Source organism: Arachis ipaensis, chromosome B10 (assembly GCF_000816755.2).
Source record: "Arachis ipaensis cultivar K30076 chromosome B10, Araip1.1, whole genome shotgun sequence".
Classification (NCBI taxonomy): Eukaryota; Viridiplantae; Streptophyta; class Magnoliopsida; order Fabales; family Fabaceae; genus Arachis; species Arachis ipaensis.
The window spans coordinates 10,659,765-10,684,803 of NC_029794.2; the positions used below are offsets into that span (position 1 = coordinate 10,659,765).

The window sequence follows — 25,039 nt, forward strand, 5'->3', positions numbered from 1 at the left end:
TAAATACAATTACATAAAAAAAATAAAAATATTAATGAATATTGAATACAATTACACAATCACCTAATACATACATTTAGAAAATTTAGAAAAAAAACTATGATCATTAATCAAATTCTAGTTGTGCAAAAAATTAGCAACAATAGAAAAAAAAAAGTGAAAGAAGTATGAAATTATGTGAGAGCTGATAAAAAAAAATGTGTGAATTAGCCACTTAAATTAATGCGACATAATGCAAAGATATAAAATTGTGCTCTCAAGTTGTGGGAATTAATCATCTAAGCTGACGTAATATAATAGTAGAAAGCTAATAATACGTCTAGAAACTATCTTGAGCTCTGTTTTAATATATTATTAATAGATTGTTTAGATGCAAAGGAATTGAAAGATTTTCCACTAGAATTTTCCAATCAGCGGGTGACGATCCAACTATTAGAGCTTTTAAATGATTCCAATATATGAGTAAGGCATTACATAATCATGATTTATTCTCTACATTAACGGTGCTCTGATCTAGCTGTTGGTGTACAATGACAAATTGTACAATAAAAATACAAATTAAATGGATGGTTAGAAGTTAGTGCTGTAGGATTAGGTTTGGTTAGTTGGCTTGGTGAATTGGGATTTGTATTTCTTTCCGGTAATGTAGGATCAAATTCCTATTTTCTTGGGATTAAGCATGATACATAGATGAACTTCTTGACAGCATATCAAACAAGGGTGGTTGTGTAAGAGCTTTGTTTGAGGCTAAATATTCTTCTTCCTCCAAATCCCAGTAGGAACACCATAACATATTGGAGATGCCCCTGTCAGAAAAGGAAGGGTGCAGACTTCACGTGCTTGGCCCATGAAAGCTCCAATTTTAGGTCGGTGACCACAGTTGATCCTAGGTGAATCAGTTTCTGTCGATTCTTGTACTTTCTTCCTTGCACCTTTCCTCTTTGCTTTACCCTTTAAGTTCATCGCCTCAAATTCCTCTGATAATAAGTTACACTGGAAGCATTCCTTTGGAAGATCAGACCTCTGTTTCAACCACGCATCAAGCATAGCCTTACCAAATCTATCTATATCCTTGTCTGTCACTTCCCACAAATTGGCAACAATAACCGGAGAACCAGCCAACAGATATGACAAGGGAACACCTTGTGGCACATAGTTCCCCTGCAAGGTCAATGAACCACTGCTGCACCCCATTAGTAGCGTAGCAGCACATTTCTCTAGTTTCTGAATCTCGTGCCGCGGAATGTATTGTGCTCCTGTGAAGATGCATTCAAACACCTTAAATATATTTACAACCGGAAACTATAATGTATCATATCTATAAATTTTAAGACATTTAATAAAGCTTTACCACTGCCATGCCCAAAGTATATGAAAAGGTCATGACTTGTTAATGCTGAAGCTAGTTCTTTGACGGTAGGTTTGGAACCTGCCTTTCCCTGAAAAGTAACAATGAGAAGACATGATTATTCATTGGATCACAGACAAAACAATCAGCAATACAAAAGTCTATTAACAATTTACTTTGGTGAAAGTACAAACTACTAAAATACCTCAAGATTTTGATCTCTAAACCAGTTCTCAAATTCAATTTGAGTGCGAGAGAGATCACCATCCGGATTCAATAAATAGAAGGCATCCAATGGATCTATAGAAGGAAAAGATACTAGGTTTCTTCCCTCCTGTTCCTGATGGATGCCACTGATATCAAGGACAGCAGAGATGCTGCTAACTGAAGGCATCCGATAAACTTCCAGGTTTCTTAATATGGGCAAACTTTCCCAAGGAAGCATCTGTCAGTGGTGGAAATAAGCAATCTGATTAGGTTTGTTGAAAATGCTGCTACTTTGAATGCCAGCTAGGGAGCACATAGATCAATTATATTAATTTTGGAAACATAGAAAATGAAACATTTTTAGATAGAAGCATGAACTACAACTTAAACATGAGGAGGCATTATATTAATAATAAAAGGTACCATATTACTAAATGATAAATTCCAAAACATCCAGAAAGTAGAACTTGAAACTAATTCCTAACTACCATTAGGTCAGAAAGAACTTAACTTACCTGCACCTCATAATCCAACACAAGAATTACTGGCTCTCTATTAACAGTGTCATCAACTTCCAGCACTTCTAATGCGTCATTTAACAGCTGAAAAGCGACCTCAGATGATACTCTAAACTCATTGGCAGCATTTAACAATATCCCACTCCTTGCTTCATCACAATAACCTACTTTAGAAACGTAACAGTCTTTCCTTGAGCATAGTTGTGAAACAATTGTTTTCCCTTCACTAACATATTTAGAGCCTCCAAGAATAACCTTAAGAAGACTCTCATTTACATCTATTTTGCACTTCGATCTTAGATCATTCACAAGATTCTTGAGCACCAAGTCAAAGTTCTTGCAATTCAACCATTCTCCAAGAAGCAAGCATTTCCATGGGCCAAACCACAAGTCTTCAATGTTCCTGGTAAGGTATGCCAATTTTAAGAAGATTTGAAAATTACTTTGCTATAATTTTAAATTACTACTAGTCATATCCAAGATGTTAATGTGCATAGTGGCATATTTAACCTTTTGTATATCCCTTGAAAAGAGTAGAAAAAGTGGCTATTGCATTGAATACAAGCAGCACTACTATGGTGAAATGGAGCAATAGATGTGTTTGGGACTTGGGTATTTTGGAGTACCCAAAGTTCCACAACAAGTAGTATATGATGCTTGATATTGTATTTAAAGAGCATGGTTCTTCTTCCTTAATAGCTAGCTTTTAAGGTGTGGTTCTTAACTTTACTCAGGTGCTTAACAATATGCATGGTAGCAAAAGCCCAATTTAAGCAAAGCTAATGCAAATCAGCTCATAAAAATCATAAGCAGTAGCACACCTCAACAATTCATCAAGACGGTGGTCAAGGTTTTTTCTTCTCTTCCACCATAAAATTCTATTCTGTGGTGTATCTTCAAAAGGAGATAGTGATGACAAGTAATTCTCTTCCAAGATTGTTCTGAATGCTGGAGCAACATCATCAACTGCTGTGAAACCCCACGGACAATGCCAATTTTCACTAGGTTTTTCAAGAAGTGTACCAGTTATAAGATCATCCTCATTTGAATCTGGCAAATAGAAGTTATAAATTATCTGTTAGACAAAGATAAGCTTAATACTTACATGAGATGCAGACTATGTCTAAAGAAATTAGGTACCTTGCAAAATAGAATCTAGAGGCAGTAACATTACAATGGGTTCACTCTTAAAACTCAGTCGTGAGACCTGCATCCATACTTTAACACTTGTAGGATAAAGCAACAATTCCTGAAGTAAACTAGCATAATCATGTCCAAGAAAACTTATGCAGATTATTGTTGTAGATGGCAGACTAGCTAGAAACTTTTTCACATATTCTGCAAGATCTGCAGAGGTATCAGGTACAAGCCTGCAGGAAGTAACATGTACAGAGAGAATTGCATTTGCTTCAGGTTATGTCAACTGGAGCTTCATTTCTTATGCAACAAGAACAACTGTTACCTGAGTAAGTTGAATGAGCCTTCTTGCTTGCAAGATTTAGATATATATGAACCCTGAAATTGAACATGTGATTAATACTTGATGGGATGTAATTGTCACATACCATAATTACAAATGTCACTTCAGAGCACCTAGTAACAAGAATTCATCAATGTTTCACTGATAGCATGAATCACTCTTGGGTTACTAAATTACTGACAATGTCTAAATTTTTAAATAAATTTGTGTCATCTAGATTGCACACAAACTAACCATTGCATGTGTATAGCTTAGATGTAAGTGCTACAATGCACAACTCATGCCTGTAAGCAAGCTGTAACTCAGTCAAAGGATTACTTAGAGACTTAGAGGACAAAATAAACACAATTCTATAGGAATTAGTATACTGAGAAATACACATGATGATGCCCAAATCAGAGCACAAATTTACAAGAGAAATTCCCATTTTCTGAACCAACTAGTGTTTTGTTCCACATGTCAACATTTAAAGCTGAAGCCTAGATAAAATTCCATAATATTTGATAGTCACAGAGAAACGAGTCTTGACAAGGGACTGTACCTTGCATCTCCCAGTTAGATTTGAAAGAAATTGGTGAGTATAATGAGTTCCAATTGAAGCTTGGTGGAAATACGAAGCCCAATAATTTTCACTCAAAGTTTGGCTAAGAGATGACATAGAAATTTGCTCCCTCAAGGTGGAAACATGTATTACAGCAAGTAATTTAGACACCTGTTGCAGCATCATTATCATCATAAGGTCATGACCAATCCAAATGTCAAAAAGGAAACATAGTAAGAAACTATAAAGCTCAGAAAGAGGATTAAGCAACTAAATATTCAGCTACAAAATACGAAGCATCAACGATTATCTAACCATATAGACCTGTTGTGCAATCTGCATTTAGAGATAGTTATAGTTTCCCCAAAAATTAACCAAAAACCTAAATATTACACTGACTTTTTGTCAGAGATAGATGCAATGCAATGTATATATAATTAAGGCTCTTATATAATTTTAATCTATATTATACATATTACAATACTAGTGTATAGTGCATATTAATCCACCATTATTTATCAAATGTTTGCAATAAAAACTAGTGTATAGTACTTTGCACTCTAAGAGGTCTTGGGTTAAGTCAGAAATTAAAAATATTTTTGTGAATATACATGACAAAGGACATTTTAGAAAAAAAAGTGTGCACCAAACTTCTCCCAATCCCCATTATCTATAATAGATTAGTAGATATGTATATTCTTTAAAATATATATTCTTCATATAATCATATTCAAATTTTGTTTGATTCCTTGAATCCTCCAAAAAGCAATCAGCACTTCCACAAATTTACTAATTACTATCAAGGAAAAGTATCCAGTTTATAACAACCAATAAAAATATTAAATTAATTTAGTGAAAGATTGTAATGAGTAATAACAACATGAAAATGGAGAAGTATGACCTTCTGAAAAATAACAGAAACCTCACGAGAGAGTATGAAGGCTACCATCAGCCAAGAAGCCAGGTCTTCAAACCTGATGGAATTTACATTACGGAAAATGTTCCTGTAAGGTAAAATCAAAATGTAAAACTTCTAGAGTTAGTTATTCATAAATATGTTCCTGGAGCAGCAACCATAACTAAGTAGGGGCTACCCTACTTTAAAATTTAATATATTCAGACCTCAAAATCTGAACAATAATAATCAGTACACATACCTTGCAGCCTTGGAGTGATAGCATTTCAAAGAATACCAACATATTTCATAAAGTATTTCTGCACGTTCAATTGTAAATACATCTCCTGGGATCTCCTTTGGGACCATGAGCACAAAATAATCTAAAGGAATAGAGGAGAATGTTTGGTAGAATGGATTTCTGCTGGCTAGAACTGATACACTTCTTAGAAGAACTTTATGAACTTCATCAATTTGATTGGGATATGCAAAGCATTTCACTGTGGTTCAAGTTCAACAATCACATCAGAAGGAAGAACTAAACAACTGTATGCCACAAATAAATACTACATGACTTAGACATCAAAGAACAGAAATTTATCAAGTATAAAGCAAAGCAAGTTATGAGTCAACTAGTCTGCAATTTCACATTCCTGGAAAATCAAGATCTTGCATGCAGAATAGCAGAAGTGCTCTCAACTGAAGCATCCTATCCCATCAACTATGAAGAAAGAAGAGTCCACAAAAATAACAACTACAAGTAAAAGCGATGCAACTATAGCTCTTGACTGGCAGCTACCAAAGTAAGCAAAAGCACATTATCATTGTGAAAGGCAAAATATCTTGAAAGGATTGATAACCACCGCCAATAGATGACCATTGAAAATGCACAAATTCACACAAGAGCAGAGCAAAAACAGAAGATATGAAACAGCATCCGTACCTAATCGAGTAAGCAACTTCATTGACATTTTTCTCCGGACAAACTCCCATTTCAGATTAATAAAATCAGTTAGTAAACCAGATTCCAAGACTTCTGAAGGAAGACAGTGCCAACACCTCATTTTTGAGAAAATGCATGTTGCAGCAGTATTCAAATCTGACTCCTTCCTGTTTAGCATACAAGATGGATTGGAAATAAAATTTCCATCCACACTTTGTACAACTTCTGACTTGCTGGAAATGCTTATATCTTGATTTTGTGAAGCTCGATATTTAGAACGGGTTATCCTTGGTTTATTCTCAATAGACAAATTTGTATCCTTTGTTAAAACCTTTGCTGCATTCTTTAGCTTTTTATTTTTCTTTTCTCCAATCTTGGATGCTGGCCCTGCTTTCATGGATTTCCTCACTTTTTCACCCATTTCATTCATTGTAGAGCAAGTACAAGTTTTAGCAGAACCACATTTAACATCCATTGCAGTTTCATCACTGCCATTGTCAGGACAGCTAAGAGAGTTTTTCCACACAGAAAGATTTAATTTATCTAGAGCTGATGTGAACCAATATTTTGCGGTCTTTCCATTAGTAGTCCCTTCACAACTGTCAAATTTACTTTGACACAAATCTCCAAAAAAGTGATTAAGTGTCACCTCAAGAATCAGTTTACACTTTGAGCAACACAACATTGTGTCGCTTTTCTTCAAAATTTCCTGAGCACTTTGAAGTTCCTTTTCTGCTAAATCCCAGTGTCTTTTCTTAACATAGAGCTTTCCTAGCAAATTACATCACAAAAACGACAAAACAACTTTATACCACTGAGAATGAAAAGTTATAAATCAAAGGGAGAAATTCTACAAATGATTTTAATACCTAAGAGAGAAGAGAAAGCAACGGTAAACAAAGGCAGCTGCAGTGAATCAGATATGGCTTTCCCCCACTGGAGATAAGTTTCAGATTCAGTTGCATCTCCGATCATTTCAAGGATAATTCCTACCTGCATAGATGGATGAAATTGAATTGTAGTGCATAACAGGATACCACCAATTCACCAAATAGATTTGATTCAAAGTACAAGATAGATGATGTCACAAAGTCAAACCTGAAGAGTGCTCTCTAGATAACACTGCAATATTTTCCATGGACTAAGATAAAATTCTTCCAAGTTCCATGATATAGAATCAAATAGCAAAGTTTCCCTAGCAACTGATTTGCTCACTTCAATTCTATCAACTCCATCCCTAAGATTCTTAGAGAAATCAACTATTACATTGTGCTCTTCATTCATCTGCTTAACAACGTGCGTAAATTTAAGATGGAAGAGTTTAGAATGTAATTTGTGGGCTTCCTTTGCAAATGAAAGAGCCTAGCAAATAAAACAGAAAAAGAGATACTGTGAGCTGGGGAATAATGTAAGCCAATGCTATATAAACTCAAAAAGAAGAATACAACATGTCCTCCATTGATTAGGTCGACTATAAGTAACATTGTTAGCTCTTGTTACAATTTATGCATGGCCCTAACCCTAAAATGGGACAACCTACACCACCCCCTCCCCTTTCTATGTATTTTTTCTCCATCAGTAAAAAAATTAGTTATGCCTTATACTAGGTCAGAGACTTCATCAGTAAAAAAATTAATTATGCCTTATACTATGTTAGAGTGAAAGATATCTTTATTTCTAACAAGTTAATAAGAAAATTCAACCTATTGCAAACCAGCACATATGGAATGAAATTAACTTGATATATATTCTTTCAAGAAGTCAATTTGAATTGAAAGAAGATAAGACACATCTCCATAGATCTACAGCTAATAGACAAAGAATTTTTAAGTTGATAAAAAAACCGTGTTTTAAGATAATTAAGACATGCTTGAATGAAAAGGTAGAAGCTAGAAGGAGGAAAGTAAAAATGCATTTGGACCTATATAGAGATGTATTAAAATTTTTGAATTTTTAACTTTGATTTAGACCATATCATGAAAGGGACCCCTGGAGCAACTGTTTAGTTTTCTCCATTTGACCTCCCGGTCACAAGTGTGGTGCTTGCCATAGGTTAGATCTCTTACATTACCCAGTGACTACAGCCATTCCCGAAATCCTGTGTAACACAGGAAGTTTGTGCACTGGACTGCCCTTTTTAGACCATATCATGTCCAAATCCATTTTCAAGTTCATGTATGTTTCCACTATTTACCTATTCAACCAAGTTGGAGATAAAATATACACCAGTTTCGCAATCTCTTATTAAAATAGAACAATGAAGACAAGTATGACACATGTTTCAAATAGCACTTATCTATTACTTAAAAAAAATTAAGGCAGCCAATGGGTAACACAAGAATTTAGATTGAATCAAAATTAGTGATACTTACCTCTATTAACCGTCCATTTGCAACAAGCCTTGGGCACAAATCATAGTAAAGATAACCAGCAAGAAAAGTGGAATGATTTGGAACAGAAACCTAGGAGATTAAAAGAGAACAGAGTGATGATTTTGGATAAAAGAGTATGATAAAGTCTTCCTAAAAACGAACCTTACATTTGAAATCAGTTCCAGAGCAGCCTTTTGAACATCATCAGCTGTAATGTCATTTTGAAAAGAGTCTCCACTACAGCAAGAATTTTTATGAGAGCTAGAAAGTAAAAATGAGAAAATCTGCTGAAACCCTATTAATGATGAATGGTTTCCTTGAAGATAACGTGTCCAAGATTCAATATTTGAAAGTTCATTAAAGTGCTCTAATGAATTCTGGAATGCCTCACAGATAGGTGAAACACATAGAGCATGACTTAGCCTTCTACTTTCCCAAAGAAAAGTCAACCACTTCTCAATTGAGACATTCTTCCATTTAAACATTCTACTCAGCAGCTTGTATGCATTACTGGAGAGTTCCATGAAACCCTGGGGATATGCCAACAAAAACCTAAATCTTGTTACTGAACATATTATGCAACAACTCCAGCAACCAATATGACAAAAGAAGTAAAGTGAACCTTCAGTTGTATTAAATCTATTATATTGCAGAGTAGAATCATTATACTGTCAGGCAGATAACAGTCTCCATCCTCAAAGCAACCAAGAGGAGAAATACCCAACCATAGATCCAATGTAGCTTTGACATCTTCAAAGATTTGCTGGTTAATATACAAAACAAAGAAAGCTTACTAGCTTAGCAAAATAAGAAATTCAATAAGACAAAGTATATAATTGATTCTAAGACCATAACTGAGGACAACATTCACCAATGAAATTCCTGTGTCAGCCCCTTCCAAAAATTAAAAGGAGAGAAATAAATAATAGTTTATGTTCTAGTACCTTTGAACTTGGTTCAGCTTCTTGGGTACAAAGTGCACGCATGCAATAGGCCACCGACAACTGATGCTCAATGGCATTTTTATCAGCACCCGTCTCACCAAATATCTCCTTCTATTTAAGAGGAATTGCCTCGAATAAGTAATTTATACAATAGTAAACAATAGTTTACAAATAATAAAGGTTACCATGATAGTTATTGCTTCTGAGAAACATTGAATGCAGTCCCTAAGATCGCCAGTACCACACATCCTTAGTGCCTTTCCCTTTCTAACCAGAGTTTGTGCCTTTTGAAAACAAGTATCTGGTGTGATGTATATATCTTTCAGGAGGATATTTATAATTTTCGTTTGCATTTTCTGACAGAATTCTGCATATTTAAGATTAATTTCCTCATATGCTTGAAGTTCCTACAGCAAACATTCACAAAAGGTGCAAAATCATTACATACATAGCAGCAAAAAATGATGAAATTATATGCAAAGGAAATATCTGCTATGATAGTGAACCTGCTCCAGGATGATGCTAATGTTCCTCTTGGAAAACTCAGTGGAAGATGACAGGAGAGAGTACAAGGTAAGAGAATCAACTCCCTCATCTACCTGCTTAGCTTGTTTACATTCTATCTGCATGACCATATTAAAACAATAAGTCAAAAGAAGTAAACATAAACAGAAAACTGATAAATACTTGAAATTAAATGCTTTGAAACAACACCTTCACCCACTGCTTCAATACAGGAATAGGAGTTGGCAGATCCTGAAACAGATTGTTGGCAGTGGACCAGTTTGTAAGGATCTTAATCACTTTCTTTCGTATCTTAGGACTGCTGATGTCATAAAGAATATCTAAGAGTAGAGCACTTCTTTTGTAAGCCTCTATTACAAACTCTTTCGGAGCCCCTTCCGTGAAATTAGCACAATAACATTTAATACAGATCCAGGATGCTTTGCAACACAGGTTTAGAACCTTAGAAGCCTGCATCAAAATGTCATACATTGTATTTGAGCAACTTTAAGATACATCTTTTCCACATTTTCATTTCTCCCATGATCTACCTATTTGCACTTTTTTTCACAAAATCAACGTCAGTGGTAGAATATGGCAGCCCTACATTATTCGAGGAGCTTTTAAGCAGTTTATGTGTGATTTACTTGCAAACACAAACTTTTAAGTATTTAATTAATTACTAATAGAGTTTTTGAACCTACAAAAAGAACCAGGTGTCTTACTAAATAGTTTGTCGATGCATTGCCAAAGCTTAGTTGATAAAGCAAATAAATGATGAGGAATTTGATTCTTTCTAACCATTCTTATATTTCAATTGAGCTCAAGGACATTGTGTACCTCCAATACAAGGAAGTAACTACAATTTTCAAGTTTTCAACCCAGTTTGGGTTTCATGGAATGCATGGTGGAGTTAAAAAAAAGTCCATTCAAAAACCGTTACTTAATATAGACAATTACTCGTGTAACCTCTGGAAATTAGAGAGTAAATTACCCCTTTTTCATATATTATCGCATAATAAGCCTAATGGTACACGCATTTAACACATGAAATAAATATCCATATATATTAATTTGAATATAGAGAACTAGATAAGTAACTTATCAGTTATCACGTCATTTCTATTCTTTTAGGACTATAAACTTGAGACAAACTTGTGTAATCCTTGAGTACATTTAATGTGTGTTCCAATATATATACTTCAGATTTAAAGTGAGCAATACTACTACCAGCAGCTACTGGTTTATATTAAGTGAAAATACTGTATGCCATCCATGCTTCTCACATCCTGTTTGTTAAAAGTTAACTTAACAAAGCCTTTTCCTACTAGGTGAGCTACATGGATTGTGTCGTGTCCATGCATTGAGATGGGACAAAGTTTTACGTTGGCTGGCACATGTTTAACACAATTCAACATGGATCCAAATTTCGACATTGCGTCATGGACATGACTCAGGATGCGACAAAGTTTGACATGAATTGTCACAGACCTAACACAACCTTACATGGATCCAAAGACGTCATTGCGTCTTGGTCATGTATTGGGATAAAGAAAGGTTTTACATGGGTTGTCGCGGCCCTAACACAACCCCACATGGATTCAAAGATGTTATTGGGTCGTGGGAATGCATTGGGATGCAACAAAGTACAACAGGAGCTATTGCAAGCTTTAACACAACCCTGCTTGTTTTTTCCAAGTTTAGGATTGGCTATGTAAACATAGGTTGGGATACTCTGAAAATTTCATAAGTAAATATATGACATTATATAAAAGATGGTAATGGAAAATAGTATATCAATACCTCATTTGGCTGCTTGTTTCTGTACAAAGCTACAGCAATATTGTAGAGAGAAGCAATTATGTATTTCATCCCTTCAGTATCAATCCATTTACTCGCCATCATCTGCTTAACTAATCTTGTGCTCTCCTGATATGTTGGAAACAAATAAATAAATTGTCAAAACACTAGATCTAATAACAATGTATTTAGAAACTCAGGAAGCCATTTTTAAGTTGAAAAAAATTAGAAATAATAGGCGGACCTGGAGTTTAAGATTAGTTCTGATAGAAAGAGTGAAGGTTGCTAGAGCTACATTAAGCAATGTTCTGCTGTTTTCATCAAATTCATCTGTGTTCTTTTCAGATGTAAAGCTGCAGGGGGAATGAACAAAGTGTATAATCTTTATATTTTTTTGAATTGTCTTATATATGAAAAAGATGTATATTGGTAAACTCTTGGAAACTGCTCTTCAGCATTAACATGACAGGTGAAGATTCTAAATAAACTGTGCTGTATACAATGAAAACAAACAAGAATAGATTGATAATATACACAAAGGACATAAAGTAGAATTAATTTTCAGATATTTAACTGGATGTACCTTAGGCTAGAAAGAAGAATTTGACAAAGGATATAGAATGCATCTTGGACTGTGGACAGCATTGTTATGGCAGAAGCATCATCCTCCTCAGTAACTAACTGCTTCCTTTCTGAATTAACTGATTTAGCAAGTGGTTTGCATAGAAACTTCAATGCCTCTGAGTAAGATGGCAGGTAAGTCATATAAGACTCACAGCCAGAATCTAACCAGGCAAATGCTTGACCAAGCAAAGGTGGCGAAGTCTGTATCATTTTCTGATTTTCCATTAAAGTGCCAAGTAGACATTCAAATTTTGCACTTTCAGAGGCTGCAAGATCTCCAACCTTGGACCTCAAACTGCAGCTAACAAGGAGCAATCCAGCAGCATATAGCCTGAGTACTGAGTTGATAGGTGTCAAAACCTGCCAAACTACCCCAATCAAAGTAGAATACAAAAATTTATCAATTATACAAACAAAACAAGCACCAGAAACATACCTTTTGAAAACGCTCTGCTATTTTGTTCAAATATGCTGCAAATGTATTACAAAAACTTGCATTTGCAGGCTGACATTTGTTGGCACAATAATTTACAAGTTCAATAAATTCTATTCCAGCATTGCCTTCTTCAAGCTGAAAGGAAAAGTATAGTTGATAAATAGGGGAAACCATTCCATGAAGATAACACCATACTAAATTCTAATTAATTAATTAGCTAAATAAAATTGCAAATCTTCTACCTATGTCTAGTCTAAATATAATTTAAATGGTAATAGGCTATGGTAAGTAACTTTGCATGGTTACTTTCTTGCAAGCATTAACATGCAGAATCATTAAATTGTAAGCAGAGATCTCCTATACAATACCTTGCACTCAGAAGCAACACAATCGAATATATCAATAATATACAAGGATTCATCCCCCTGCAGAGCTAACAGTGAAGAGCACATCCTTCGGGCAATCTGCGTTTAAAATTTTATTAGGGCAACAAGTACAAGATTTATCAAAGTTTATATCCAAAACATAAGAAGCGTGTTACCTTGTAGACTTGATCGTTGACCGGAGATTTGACATACTCAGTCAATGTCATGCGGCAGAACGAGACTACCAGATCTTTATCAGAACATGTCTTCCCCAGTAAACTCAAAGCGCATTTGCCCAGATTAATCACTAACGCTTGGTGTTTATCATAAGAACTGGCACCTAACCCCCTAAAACAATAAGTTGAATAAACAAGAAAATTTAATAGCTAATATCAGTTCAGAGCATACAAAGCTGCAATGTGTCCAAAATAAGGCCCTCTGAGCAAGCATTGGAAAATACAAGTTGATGTTTTAATACAAATGGAAGCTGAAACTACTTCAGAAGCTTCTCATTTTTTTTTTCTTTTTCATACAATTATACAAAAAACCGTGCTCTATTTGTCAATAAGCAATATGAAATTACTATTAACAACACAACCTTGCCAGAAAAATGCCGGAACGACAAACACTGACATACCTGAGCCATGGCCTTACTTCCTCCACCAAATCAAGCACCCTCCTGAAGCGCGCATACTCTTTACTAGTCCCCACCGCCGCACACCTCACTAGTGCCACAACAATCTGAACCACCAACAAAGACAACTCCTTATCTTTGTCAGCAACGCCGCCCTTATCTACCTCGGGAAGAATCTTCGCCTTCCTCTTTGTCGATTTCGAAGTAGGCTGAAGATTCTCCAAAATCCGTAAACCTTCAGCTTCTGCGTCGTCAACCCTACCACAAGCTTCGAGACATTGTACCATTCGAACTCTCAGGAACTCAACTGAAAAGGGCTTGGATTCCAATTGAGAAGCCACGGATTCCAAGCAATCCAAGCAGAGCTTGAAAACCTGGAAGAGCTCGAGCACAACGGCGCCGTCGGAGGAACCTGATTTGGAAATGTTAGTGAGGTGTTTGGGGAGAACGGACAGAGAGCTGTTGAGGAATGGAAGAAAACGCTTAGCGAGGGAGCGGATTAGGGTTTGATCGGGTTTGGACTTGGAGGACTTGTTGTTTTTGCTGAGATCGGCGAGGGGACGGAGGTAATCGTAGACTTGTGTGAAAATTCCGGCGGAATCGGCGGATTGGAGCTTCGATATCAAAGAAGATTCAGTTACGGAAGCCATAATCGGTGAACGGAACAATTTGAAGAAGAAGAAGAAGAAGTGTTGTGCGAAGTTCAAAGGGAATGGAAGCAGAGAGGGTGGTCGCTGTTTGGGAGAAGAATGAAAGTGCGAGCTTAATTCCAAAGGCGCCAATGGACACCGCAATTTCACGTTTCATTTCAAATTTTGTTATTGGGCCTCCCACGTTTTATAACGGTCTATCACAATTTTTTCTGTTTTGTTATTGGGTGTTTATTTTCTTGTGGGTTATGATGAAAGTTACATATATTTTTGGACATTAAAGCCAATTTTAAAGAGGGAAATGGAGAGGAAGAGGCTAAACCGAATAGCCCAAAGAGAAAGCGGGCTCGATAGAACGGCAATGGAATCATAACAAAACTTGATAAAAGAAGGGCAGGGAACATCCAAAAAAAAAATTGAAGGCAAGGGAAACACCACCTTTAGTTAACATTTTGATAATATGATTATTTATTATTTAATTTTTATGCATTGATAGTTTAAATAGTTATACACAATCAATCATTAACAATACATGATTAAATATGTGTATAAAACACTAAAACTGCAAATTAAATTAATTTCTAATATCTAATATCCTAAACATTTTGCGTTATTTTAGTCTTTTTTTAAATCTATTAAACATAGAATTCGCGTGGATTCATCTCCGATGTGGAGAGCTCCCCGCGTTCCAGGCCGGCTCTATTCTTAGGTGGATGCTCTCTTCCAGCGTGGCATCTCCTCTTCAAGGGTGCATGTGCTCCTCTGTGATTCCTCTGTCAGCTGTCCTTTTTACCGATTCGCTCACGCAACCTTCCTTCTTCACGGATTTGGTTGAACAGGTAATCATTACTTCGAACCCTAGGACCTTTACCTTCTTCTCCTAATTTTCTTTCCTCTGCCCTACGAAACGTTGTGTGGAAGCTCTGTTTCTTGGGACTTTGCTTCCCCGCCGTTCATCCAGGTTAGGGATTTCTCGTTACAGTCTCAAATTTAAGATCTCCAATCAATCAATCAGGTGCACTCTTTTGGTGCCTTTAGTTCCAAACCTATTTTCCTCTTCATCATTTTTTTCTTTCATTGTGTACATCTTTGTGATCAATTTTGGTATCTCTTAGATAGTTAACCCAAATTTTATTGTCTAGGGTTTGTGAATTTCCTAATTTGCAAATTGTCTATCTGACTTAGTGTGTTTTGGGTTCATGTTCTTGGTTACATTCTTTGGAAGTTGCTATTAATTTGAGTATGGTCTATGAATCTGGTTCATCTTTTTCATTTCATTGTTTAGAATTTGATGTTAATCTGATTATCATTTCTCCTTTTGCTAGCTGTTGAATTATTTGTTGCATGTGATTTGTGTATTTCATCAATTTTTTGGATTTTATAATGATTATAAAGATTGTCTTCTTACTTATGTTTTTTTATATTTATGGATCATGGGTTTGGTTTTGTGAATCATTGTGTAGGTATGGGGTTTCTACCTAATCTACTTCTTTTGTGGTGATGTGATTGACAGAGTTTCTAAAACAAAGTGAGTTGTTAATCTGATTATCATTTCTCCTTTTGCTAGCTGTTAAATTGTTTGTTGCATGTGCTTTGTGTATTTCATCAATTTGTTTTTTGGATTTTATAATGATTATAAAGATTATCTTCGTACTTATATTTTCTTATATTTATGGATCATCGGTTTGGTTTTGTGAATCATTGTCTAGGTATGGGATTTCTACTTAATCTATTTTCTCTGTGGTGATGTGATTGACAGAGTTTCTCCAGTAAAGTGAGTTTATAAACACAACTTCTCCGATTCAAGTTTTGTATTCCCAATTTCATTCTCTCCTATTCAAGTTTTGCATTCCCATTTTCATTCTCATTCAATAATCCTTTTGAATTGTTTGAGTTGAATTTAGGAATTTATAATGTTTTTTGTATTCAAAATCATGCTCTGCTATATATGCTTGATGTCAAATTTTATGAAGCACTCAAATAATTATATCCAAAGTAGACCCATTCATTCCAATATTAAAAACTGATGAATCTATTTTTTTTATTTTGTGTATATTCAACAAATCCATTAAGTTTACATAAAGTAAATTGCTGGTTGTATGTGGGTTGTGTGAATCATTATCAAGGAATGGATTTTTTATCTAATATATTCTATGAGTGGTGATGTGATTAACAGAAATTGATGTATAGCTTTTTGGTCATTTATTTTTATTTTGATTTCAACTCAATTGCATTCCATTTTTTTATTGTTTATGTAAAAATTATTTTATATTTCAACTGTTGCATAGACATGCAGCTCTTTACTCTGAATTTAAGAGGTTCATTGAGAAAAGAATGGCCTTTGTTACACTAAGATGGCATCACGGTACTTTTTGTCTAACTAGGAAATTCCCTCATTCAAAGAGAAATACGTGGAGTAGGTTATCTTCCCTTGAAAATGTCTTCTGCATACATAATGATGTTCTGCCATATATTCTTCACTGAAAATGTGGGAATTCCTATCAAGGTATGAGATTTTTATCTAATCTATTTGGTGAGTAGTGATGTGATTGATAGCTTCTTGGTCATTTATTTATATTTTGATGAAATCTTTGGTTATTCAACTCAATTGAATTTTTATTTTTTTTATTGTGCATATAAAAATTATTTTATATTTCAGCTGATGAAAAGATATGCAAGTCTTTGCCCTGAATTTAAGAGGTTCATTGAGAAAGGAATGGGCTTTGTGACAATAAGATGGCATCACTGTACTGTTTATCTAACTAGAGAATTCCCTCCTTCAAAGATCAATACGTGGAGTAGGTTATCTTCTCTTGAAAATGTCTTCTGCACACATGATGATGTTTTGCTATGTTTCTTCATTGAAAATGTGGGAATCCCCAGCAAGGTATGGGGATTCTATCTAATCTATTTAGTGAGTGGTGATGTGATTGATAGGAATTGATTGATAGCTTCTTGGTCATTTATTTTCATTTTGATGAAACTTTTGGTTAGTCAACTCAATTGCATTTCAATTTTTTATTGGTTATGTAAAAACTGTTGTATATTTCACCTCTTGCATAGAACTAGAGCTGTTTGTCATGAATTTGTGTGCTTCATTGAGAAAGGAATGGGCTTGTGCCACTAAAATGGCTTCACGGTACTATTTGTCTAACTAGCAAACTTCTTCATCCAAAGAGAAATCTATCCAGCAGGTTTATCTTCCCTTGAAAATATCTTCTGCACACATAATCATGTTGTGCCATACATTCTTCATTGAAATTTTGGGAATCATTATGAAGGTATGGGGTTTCTATCTAATCAATTTCATGATTGTCGATGTGATTGACGGAATTTTATTGATGTGTGTCTATAATTTTGTTCACATTCATTTGCTGTTTCGAACCTTTGCCTACCTAATACATTTACCAACTCTCATTGCCATGAGTAGAATCGTTATTTGGGGTGGTTGATGACTGCCTTCCCTATGGTCTAATGATATGTAGGTGCACTGTATTAGGTATTCTGTGATATCTTCTTTCTTTGGTCTCTATTCCTTGAATTCTTCAAACTTTCACTTGTTTTTTTCATTTTTTTGTTCAGGTTTTGCTCGTGTGATTAGTTTTTCCTATGCCATTGAATAGAGAGGCATGTGGACTGAGATTTTCCTTTTCCTCCATTTCCATGTTCAATTTGAATTTAAAAAGGTGAGTCTTGTGCCCTGAAATTTTTCTATAAAAGGATGGTTGGTGAACCACATTCAATGCACAAACATTCTGCTGTCTTCTATTTCCTCCTAAGCTCTGTTTATTTTAGATTTTCTGTGTTTATATCTTCATCTATTTCATCAATTCTGTTTTCTTCCTTTCTTTTCTTTTTTTTTTTTTCTGCAATGCCTCCTCTATTTGATATGATTTCTAAGATGCATCCTCCTAGAGAGGCTTGGAGGCTGAAAGTTAGGATTCTAAGGCTTTGGGTTGTACCCTCTTTTGATAACCATGAGGTTCCTAACTCAATGGAGATGATTCTCCTTGATGAGCATGTTAGCCTCTATAAGCTATTGTTTTAAATATGGTGTTAGTTGTTGTTTTTCAGTTTTCAACTTAAAATTATGTTTTTCACTAATCTGATTTTTTTTGTTGCATTCCAGTGTGAAAAAATTCAAGCTACAGTTAAGAAACAGCTTCTTAATAGGCTTAGGAATCATATAGTTGAAGGTCAAGTTTATAGAATGGCATACTTTACTCTTGTGTCAAATCATGGTAGCTATAGAGCAACTTCTCATGAATTCAAATTGGTTTTCCTTCATCGAATCACTGTTGTACCTGTTGATGAAGATGTTATCCCAAAGACTTGTTTCAACATGTTTCCTTTTTCTGACCTGCTAAACATGACCCAAGATTATGATTTTTTTGTTGGTATGTATATCATCATTGTGCTATTCTTTTATTCAAGCTTTTTTAACGAATTGTTTGAATATTTAATAGGTTGTGTTTATTTGAAATAGATGTCATTGGTCTTTTAACTTCAGTGGGTGAAGAGAAAGAATATGCAAAAGAGGAAAAAATTGTGAAAATGATTGTGCTCGAATTAACTTCAAAAGAATATGTTGATTCAGTCATTTATGGTGGTTTCTCTTTATCTTTTAATCATCTTTTTTTCTTATTTTCTGTTTCATTCTTTCTCATGTTTTGAGTTTCAGTCTTACAGTACGTTGTGCAGTGTTTGGGGACTATGTTAATCAAGTAAATTATTTCCTAGTCTCTGGCTATGTGGAGCAGTCTGTTGTTGTCATTCAACTTGCAAAAGTCAAGTTCTTTAGGGGTACATTGTTTAATTTCTCTACATTTTCTTATTACTACTCTATGTGTTGTTGATGCGTGAGTATCTTCTCTATATTTTCCTAGTGAATTTACATTCAAATTGTTGAGTTTAATCAAAATTTAAATACCTTTTAGCCATTATGGATGCTACTTTGAGTTGTGTACAATTCTATTTATTTCAGGTAGCATTTGGATGGATTTGACGAAGTTTTGTAGCAGAAAGGGAAGAAAGCGGATGATGCTGTCAACCCTGACCTCCTTGTACTTAACCAGAAATAACTTGAGTTACAGAGGTCCAATTGGCATGGTTTTAGCGACATTGGAAAGCTAACTTCCAGAGCTTTCTAACAATGTATAATAGTGCACATTTCTTCTCCAGCAAACTCTACCCACTCCACGGTGCCAAGTTCAGCGTGGACTTGAAAACTCCCAGGGAAGCACACGCCACATCCCACGCTGAACTTGGGAAAAGCCAAGTTCAGCGTGGACTCAAAGGGATGCGCACAAAACCACACTGCCTTCTCCACGTTGAACTTGGGAAAAGCCAAGTTCAGTGTGGACCTCAACATCTCAAGTGGTCTCCGTATACGCCCAAGAGCTTGCACGAATGATTAAGTAATTTTGATTAAATTTGTATTTTATTTTAAAATAGGAAAAGATATTATTTTAGTTTTAGGAAATATATTTTACATTAATTATGATTAGATATAAAAGGAGTAAAGTATTGTTTTTGTCTCCAATGTTTGGAGTAAATCCCAAAATTGTCCCTAACATTTCAATCGTTCTATTTAAGTCCCTAACGTTTCAAAATTGATTCAATGTTGTCCTGCCGTTAGGGATCCATTAACAGAATTGACGGCGGGACAAAATTGAGACAATTTTGAAACGTTAGGGACTTAAATAAGACGAAAAAGTTAGGGACAAAAACGATACATAAAAATAAATTTTAATTTAATTTTATCTTTCAATAATATTAATTTTTTACTGTACATAGTATTCAATTATTTTTTAATTACATATAAATAAATTACACTTAATCACATTATTAAGGTTAGGAGCTCTGTCTATTGTATGGATTGATACTACTATTTTTCTACTTTAATTCATGTACTGATTTATATTTCAAGAATTGTTTTCGTTCTTTATTTTATGAATTTGGGTGGAACGGAAGTATGACCCTTTTTCTAATTGAGTTCTTGTATAACTTGAAAAAGCTCTTTACTTGAACAACAGTTTGAAAACAAATTCTTCTAAATTTCTAATTATCTGGAATTAACGGGATACGTGACATATAATCCTCTTATATCTGGGTAATTAGGATTTTTGTGGCACATAAACAAGAATTGAACTTCATCCTCTAATTGGAATTAAGTGACCAAAGAATTGGCGGTTGATGAAAGTTAGAGTAGACTAAGAAGGTCTAAGGAATTAGGGCTTAGTTATATATAGTTTGCCATGAATTGAATCTTGCATGATTAAAATAGTCAATAAGAAAAGTCAATCCGAAAAATAGATATCTCTGAAGCCTTAACTGTTCTCCATATATTATTCTCATCAATTTACTGCTTGCTGTTTTAATTTCTGAATTACTATTTAATACTTTTGAATACCAAACACTCTTTTTTGTTTGTCTAACTAAGTAAATTAATCAACCATTGTTGCTTAATCCATCAATTCTCGTGGGATCGACCCTCATTCACTTGAGGTACTACTTGATACGACCCGGTGTACTTGCCGATTAGTTTATGGGTTATAAATTTTGCACCAATTTTTTGTCGCCATTGCTGAGAATTGACTGTAATTAACAACTATTAATTGTTTGATTACTTAGATTAGATAATTTTTACTTTAGTTAAATTTTTTTTTAGCATTATTCATTTTCAATTTTTAATTGTTCTTTTTTCTTTCTTTATTCTCGTTCACCCCCTCCCTCACCCCGTTTTCTTTTTATTTTCTTTACTTTCGTTTCTTTTTTTTAATTTTTATTTCACTTTCGTATTATTTCTTTCATTATTTTTTATTTTATTTTATTTTATTAGTTTTATTTGATCCATTTTTTATTTCTTTTCAAACTTTCTTTCGTTCTTTTTTTATTTACTTTATTTTATTTCATTTTCGTTTTCTTTCTTTATATATTCATTTTTTTATTTTTTATTTTATTAGTGTTATTTAAATTTTAGCTTTAACTCTTGAATTTTTGCTCAATTATTTTTTTTATTTTCTGAAATTAAGTTTGGTGTCGCCTAATAATTTTATTTTAATTTACCTATTTATATTTTTTATAAAAAAATAAAAAAAATAAAACTATTTCGAAGGTTTTAATTTTTTTTATTTAGTTGCTTTATTTTATTTCTTTTACACAGGTTATCTCATTGGGAATTCTCTGCACTTTGACGTAGAGATTTCCACTTTTCTTTGTTTTCTGTCTGTTTATGAGCAGGAACAGAGACAAGGAACCTCTTTTAGACCTTGATCCTGAACCTGAAATGACTTTTAGGCGGCGTTTGCAACAAGCAAGACTGTACAAGGCTGCAGAGTCCACTATGGATCATAATAATGCTGTTAATGCCAATGTGGCAAATTCAGCTGGGAATGAGCAACCTAGAAGAGTGTTTGACTCTTACACTGCTCCTAATGTAGATCTTTATGGCAAAAGTATTGTGGTGCCTCCTATAGCTGCAAACAACTTTGAGTTGAAGCCACAACTAGTTACTCTTGTGCAACAAAATTGCCAATATCATGGGCTCCCTCAGGAAGACCCAAATCAATTTATCTCTGATTTTCTGCAAATTTGTAATACAGTGAAGACCAATGGAGTGAATCCTGAGGTATACAAACTCATGCTCTTCTCGTTTGCTGTGAAGGATAGAGCAAAACTATGGTTAGATTCCCAACCCAAGAAGAGTTTGGATATTTAGGACAAGGTTGTCACTGGATTTCTGACTAAATTTTTCCCACCTCAAAAGCTGACTAAGTTAAGGGTGGAGGTTCAGACTTTCAAACAGAAAGATGGTGAGACCTTTTATGAAGCTTGGGAGATATTCAAGCTACTGACTAGGCAATGCTCTCCAGACATGTTCTCTAGATGGACTCAACTGGATATCTTTTATGAGGGCTTATGTGAAATGTCCAAGATGCGCTTAGATAATTCCGCAGGTGGTTCTTTGCACATGAAGAAGACACCAGAGGAGACTATTGAGCTTATTGAGTTGGTTGCTAACAACCAATACTTATATTCTTCTAACAGGAATCCTTTGCACTCTGAAACCTCTCAGAAGAGAGGCGTGTTGGAAGTGGAAGCTGTTAATACTCTTCTTGCTCAGAACAAACTTATGTCTCAGCAAATAAATCTCCTTACTCAACAGTTGAGTGGAATGCAAGTTTCAGCTGTCAACACTCAGAATGCACATCAAGAGGTCCCTTATGACATGACAGGTAAATCTATGCAAAATGAGAATTATGTTTATGCTCAATCTTTCACTGAACAGGTCAATTTTATGGGGAATGCTCCTAGAAACCCCAATAATGATTCATACTCTAAGACCTACAATCAGGGGTGGAGAAATCACCCAAATTACTATTGAGCTTATTGAGTTGGTTGCTAACAACCAATACTTATATTCTTCTAACAGGAATCCTTTGCACTCTGAAACCTCTCAGAAGAGAGGCGTGTTAGAAGTGGAAGCTGTTAATACTCTTCTTGCTCAGAACAAACTTATGTCTCAGCAAATAAATCTCCTTACTCAACAGTTGAGTGGAATGCAAGTTTCAGCTGTCAACACTCAGAATGCACATCAAGAGGTCCCTTATGACATGACAGGTAAATCTATGCAAAATGAGAATTATGTTTATGCTCAATCTTTCACTGAACAGGTCAATTTTATGGGGAATGCTCCTAGAAACCCCAATAATGATTCATACTCTAAGACCTACAATCAGGGGTGGAGAAATCACCCAAATTTTGGGTAGAGAGAGCAACCTCAGAGGCCACAGAATTTTAATAATAATTTTCAGGGTAGTTTTCAACAGAATAATTTTAGTAACCACCAGTTTCAGTCATCTCAGCAAGCAACTTTCAGCCCCAGCAGAACAATGATTTGGAAGCAATATTGGCAAGTTTTAGGCAGGAAACCAGAGCATCAATCAAGAACTTGGAGATTCAGATGGGTCAATTAGCCACAAAAGTTAATAAAATTGATCAGAGGACTACTAATAGCCTTCCTGGCAACACAATTCCAAATCCAAGAGAGGAATGTAAGGTTATCACCTTGATAAGTGGACAAGTGGCAAGTATGGAAGCACAAGTTAATGAGGAGCCAGTTGAAAAAGAAGCTCCAGAGGAGAAGAAGGAAGAAGTAGAGCACGTCCCTCCAAAGCGTGCGAACAACCCATTCCCAGACTCTCTTGACACTTATCCTACATTGCCAAAGGCTCGTGAGTACAAGCCTAAAATGCCATATCCTCAGAGACTTCAAAAGAAGAGCAAGGACAAGCAGTTTTCAAAGTTCTTGGAAGTCTTCAGAAAGTTGCAAATCAATATTTCTTTTGTTGAGGTTTTGGAGCAAATGCCTCTCTATGTCAAATTCATGAAGGAGTTGTTGTCAAAGAAGAAGCCTTTAAAGGGAGATGAGACAGTGGTCTTGACTAAGAAATGTAGTGCCATAATTTAGAATAATTTGCCAAGGAAGATGCCAGATCCAGGGAGCTTTCAAATTCCATGCACCATTGGGAGCACAACCTTTAAAAAAGCGTTATGTGATATGGGAGCAAGCATCAATTTAATGCCCCTGTCTGTGATGAAGAAGCTGCAAATCCAAGAGGCACAACCCACAAGGATAGCATTACAGATGGCAGACAAATCTATAAAGCCGGCATATAGATTAGTGGAGAATATCCTGGTCAAAGTGGGTAAGTTTTTCCTTCCAGCAGATTTTGTGATTCTTGACACAGGGGAGGATGAGAATGTCTCTATAATTCTAGGAAGACCATTCCTAGCCACTGGGAGAGCTCTAATTGATGTAGAAGCAGGTGAATTAGTGCTTAGAGTGCATAACGAGCAACTGGTCTTTCATGTCTTCAAAGATATACATTCAGCAGGTGAAGAAGAGAGGTGCATGCAGACTGAGCTTATTAATCCAAACCTTCAAGAACCCCCTGATGATGCACAGCAGAATCTGCAGCTCAAACCTCCTTTGGTGACAATCAATAAAATTTCTCCTGACATCAAACCTAAGTTTGGTGTCGGGAATGCATCATCCACCAAGGAGAAGGTTCCTAAAAAGAAGAAAGTACCCAGAGGATGAAGAAACAAAAAGATCCTCACTAAAGATTTCTCCCTAGGGATGAAGGTAGTGTTGACTAACAATCTAGTGTGGACTTATATAGTAAACAGAATCCTCTCTCTGGAGCTTGTTGAGCTACGTTATGGGGACACAGGGAGAAGATTCACAGTGAGGGGCGAAGAGCTAAGCCCTTATGATCCTCCTCCTTAGAGGAGCTGACCGTCAAGCTAGTGATGGTAAAGAAGCTCTTGTCGGGAGGCAACCCGATAATTTCGTATCCTTAGTTATTTTTCTGTTGCGTTGATTATATTATTTATTTGATTTTTTTATTGAGTTTTTACTGTTTTTTCTTTGTTTTACATGTGTTTGATCATATAAAAATTTTAGAACTGGAACCGGACATTTAAAAAAATTTATGCCCACTCTAGAAAAGGTTAATCTCTGCCAGGTCCACGTTGAACTTGGAATTTTCCAAATTCAGCGTGGTGAATGACGTAAATGGCATGTAGTTGAGTTAAGAGCCCACACTGAACTTGAGAAATCCTAAATTCAGCGTTGTGAACGACGTACAAAGGGAACGCATCAAAACCAAGCAAAGTTAACGCCGAACTTGATCTGTTGCAAGTTCAGGTGGGAGCCTTTTCTTTTACAAGATTCTTTCTCTTTTGTACTTTTGTCTTTCCCCCATATCCAT

General features: G+C 35.2%; 1 protein-coding gene and 1 long non-coding RNA gene across 2 annotated transcripts in view; one reads left to right on the top strand and one right to left on the bottom strand.

The window, feature by feature from the left end:
- On the bottom strand, positions 419-14,405 carry LOC107623888 (separase). The gene is made up of 27 exons (XM_016326285.2): positions 13,615-14,405; positions 13,154-13,325; positions 12,981-13,076; positions 12,613-12,747; positions 12,136-12,536; positions 11,797-11,905; positions 11,556-11,681; positions 9,963-10,223; positions 9,755-9,871; positions 9,434-9,655; positions 9,249-9,359; positions 8,927-9,067; positions 8,472-8,834; positions 8,305-8,394; positions 7,031-7,294; positions 6,802-6,925; positions 5,933-6,703; positions 5,252-5,489; positions 4,996-5,098; positions 4,095-4,265; positions 3,536-3,588; positions 3,214-3,443; positions 2,895-3,123; positions 2,071-2,476; positions 1,554-1,793; positions 1,352-1,439; positions 419-1,256 (listed from the first exon to the last, which is right to left on the bottom strand). The coding sequence occupies exons 1-27, from the start codon at positions 14,259-14,261 to the stop codon at positions 748-750; spliced, it is 6,417 nt and encodes a 2,138-aa protein (XP_016181771.1). The 5' UTR covers positions 14,262-14,405; the 3' UTR covers positions 419-747.
- LOC110267900 overlaps positions 18,395-25,039 on the top strand; it is a 10,066-nt gene continuing 3,421 nt past the window's right edge. The window contains exons 1-2 of the long non-coding RNA XR_002355870.1: positions 18,395-18,658; positions 18,748-19,064. This is a non-coding gene — a long non-coding RNA (uncharacterized LOC110267900). The remainder of the gene's footprint in view (positions 18,659-18,747; positions 19,065-25,039) is intronic.

Bases quoted from the DNA above. Each gene is read 5' to 3' on its own strand.
- LOC107623888 (XM_016326285.2), bottom strand. From the start codon at position 14,261: ATGGCTTCCGTAACTGAATCTTCTTTGATATCGAAGCTCCAATCCGCC. The intron at 10,224-11,555 runs GTATTGATATAC...ATTTTGATGCAG, and splicing joins GAAACAAGCAGCCAAATGAG to GCTTCTAAGGTTCTAAACCT. The intron at 5,490-5,932 runs GTACGGATGCTG...CTTGAACCACAG, and splicing joins GAAGTTGCTTACTCGATTAG to TGAAATGCTTTGCATATCCC.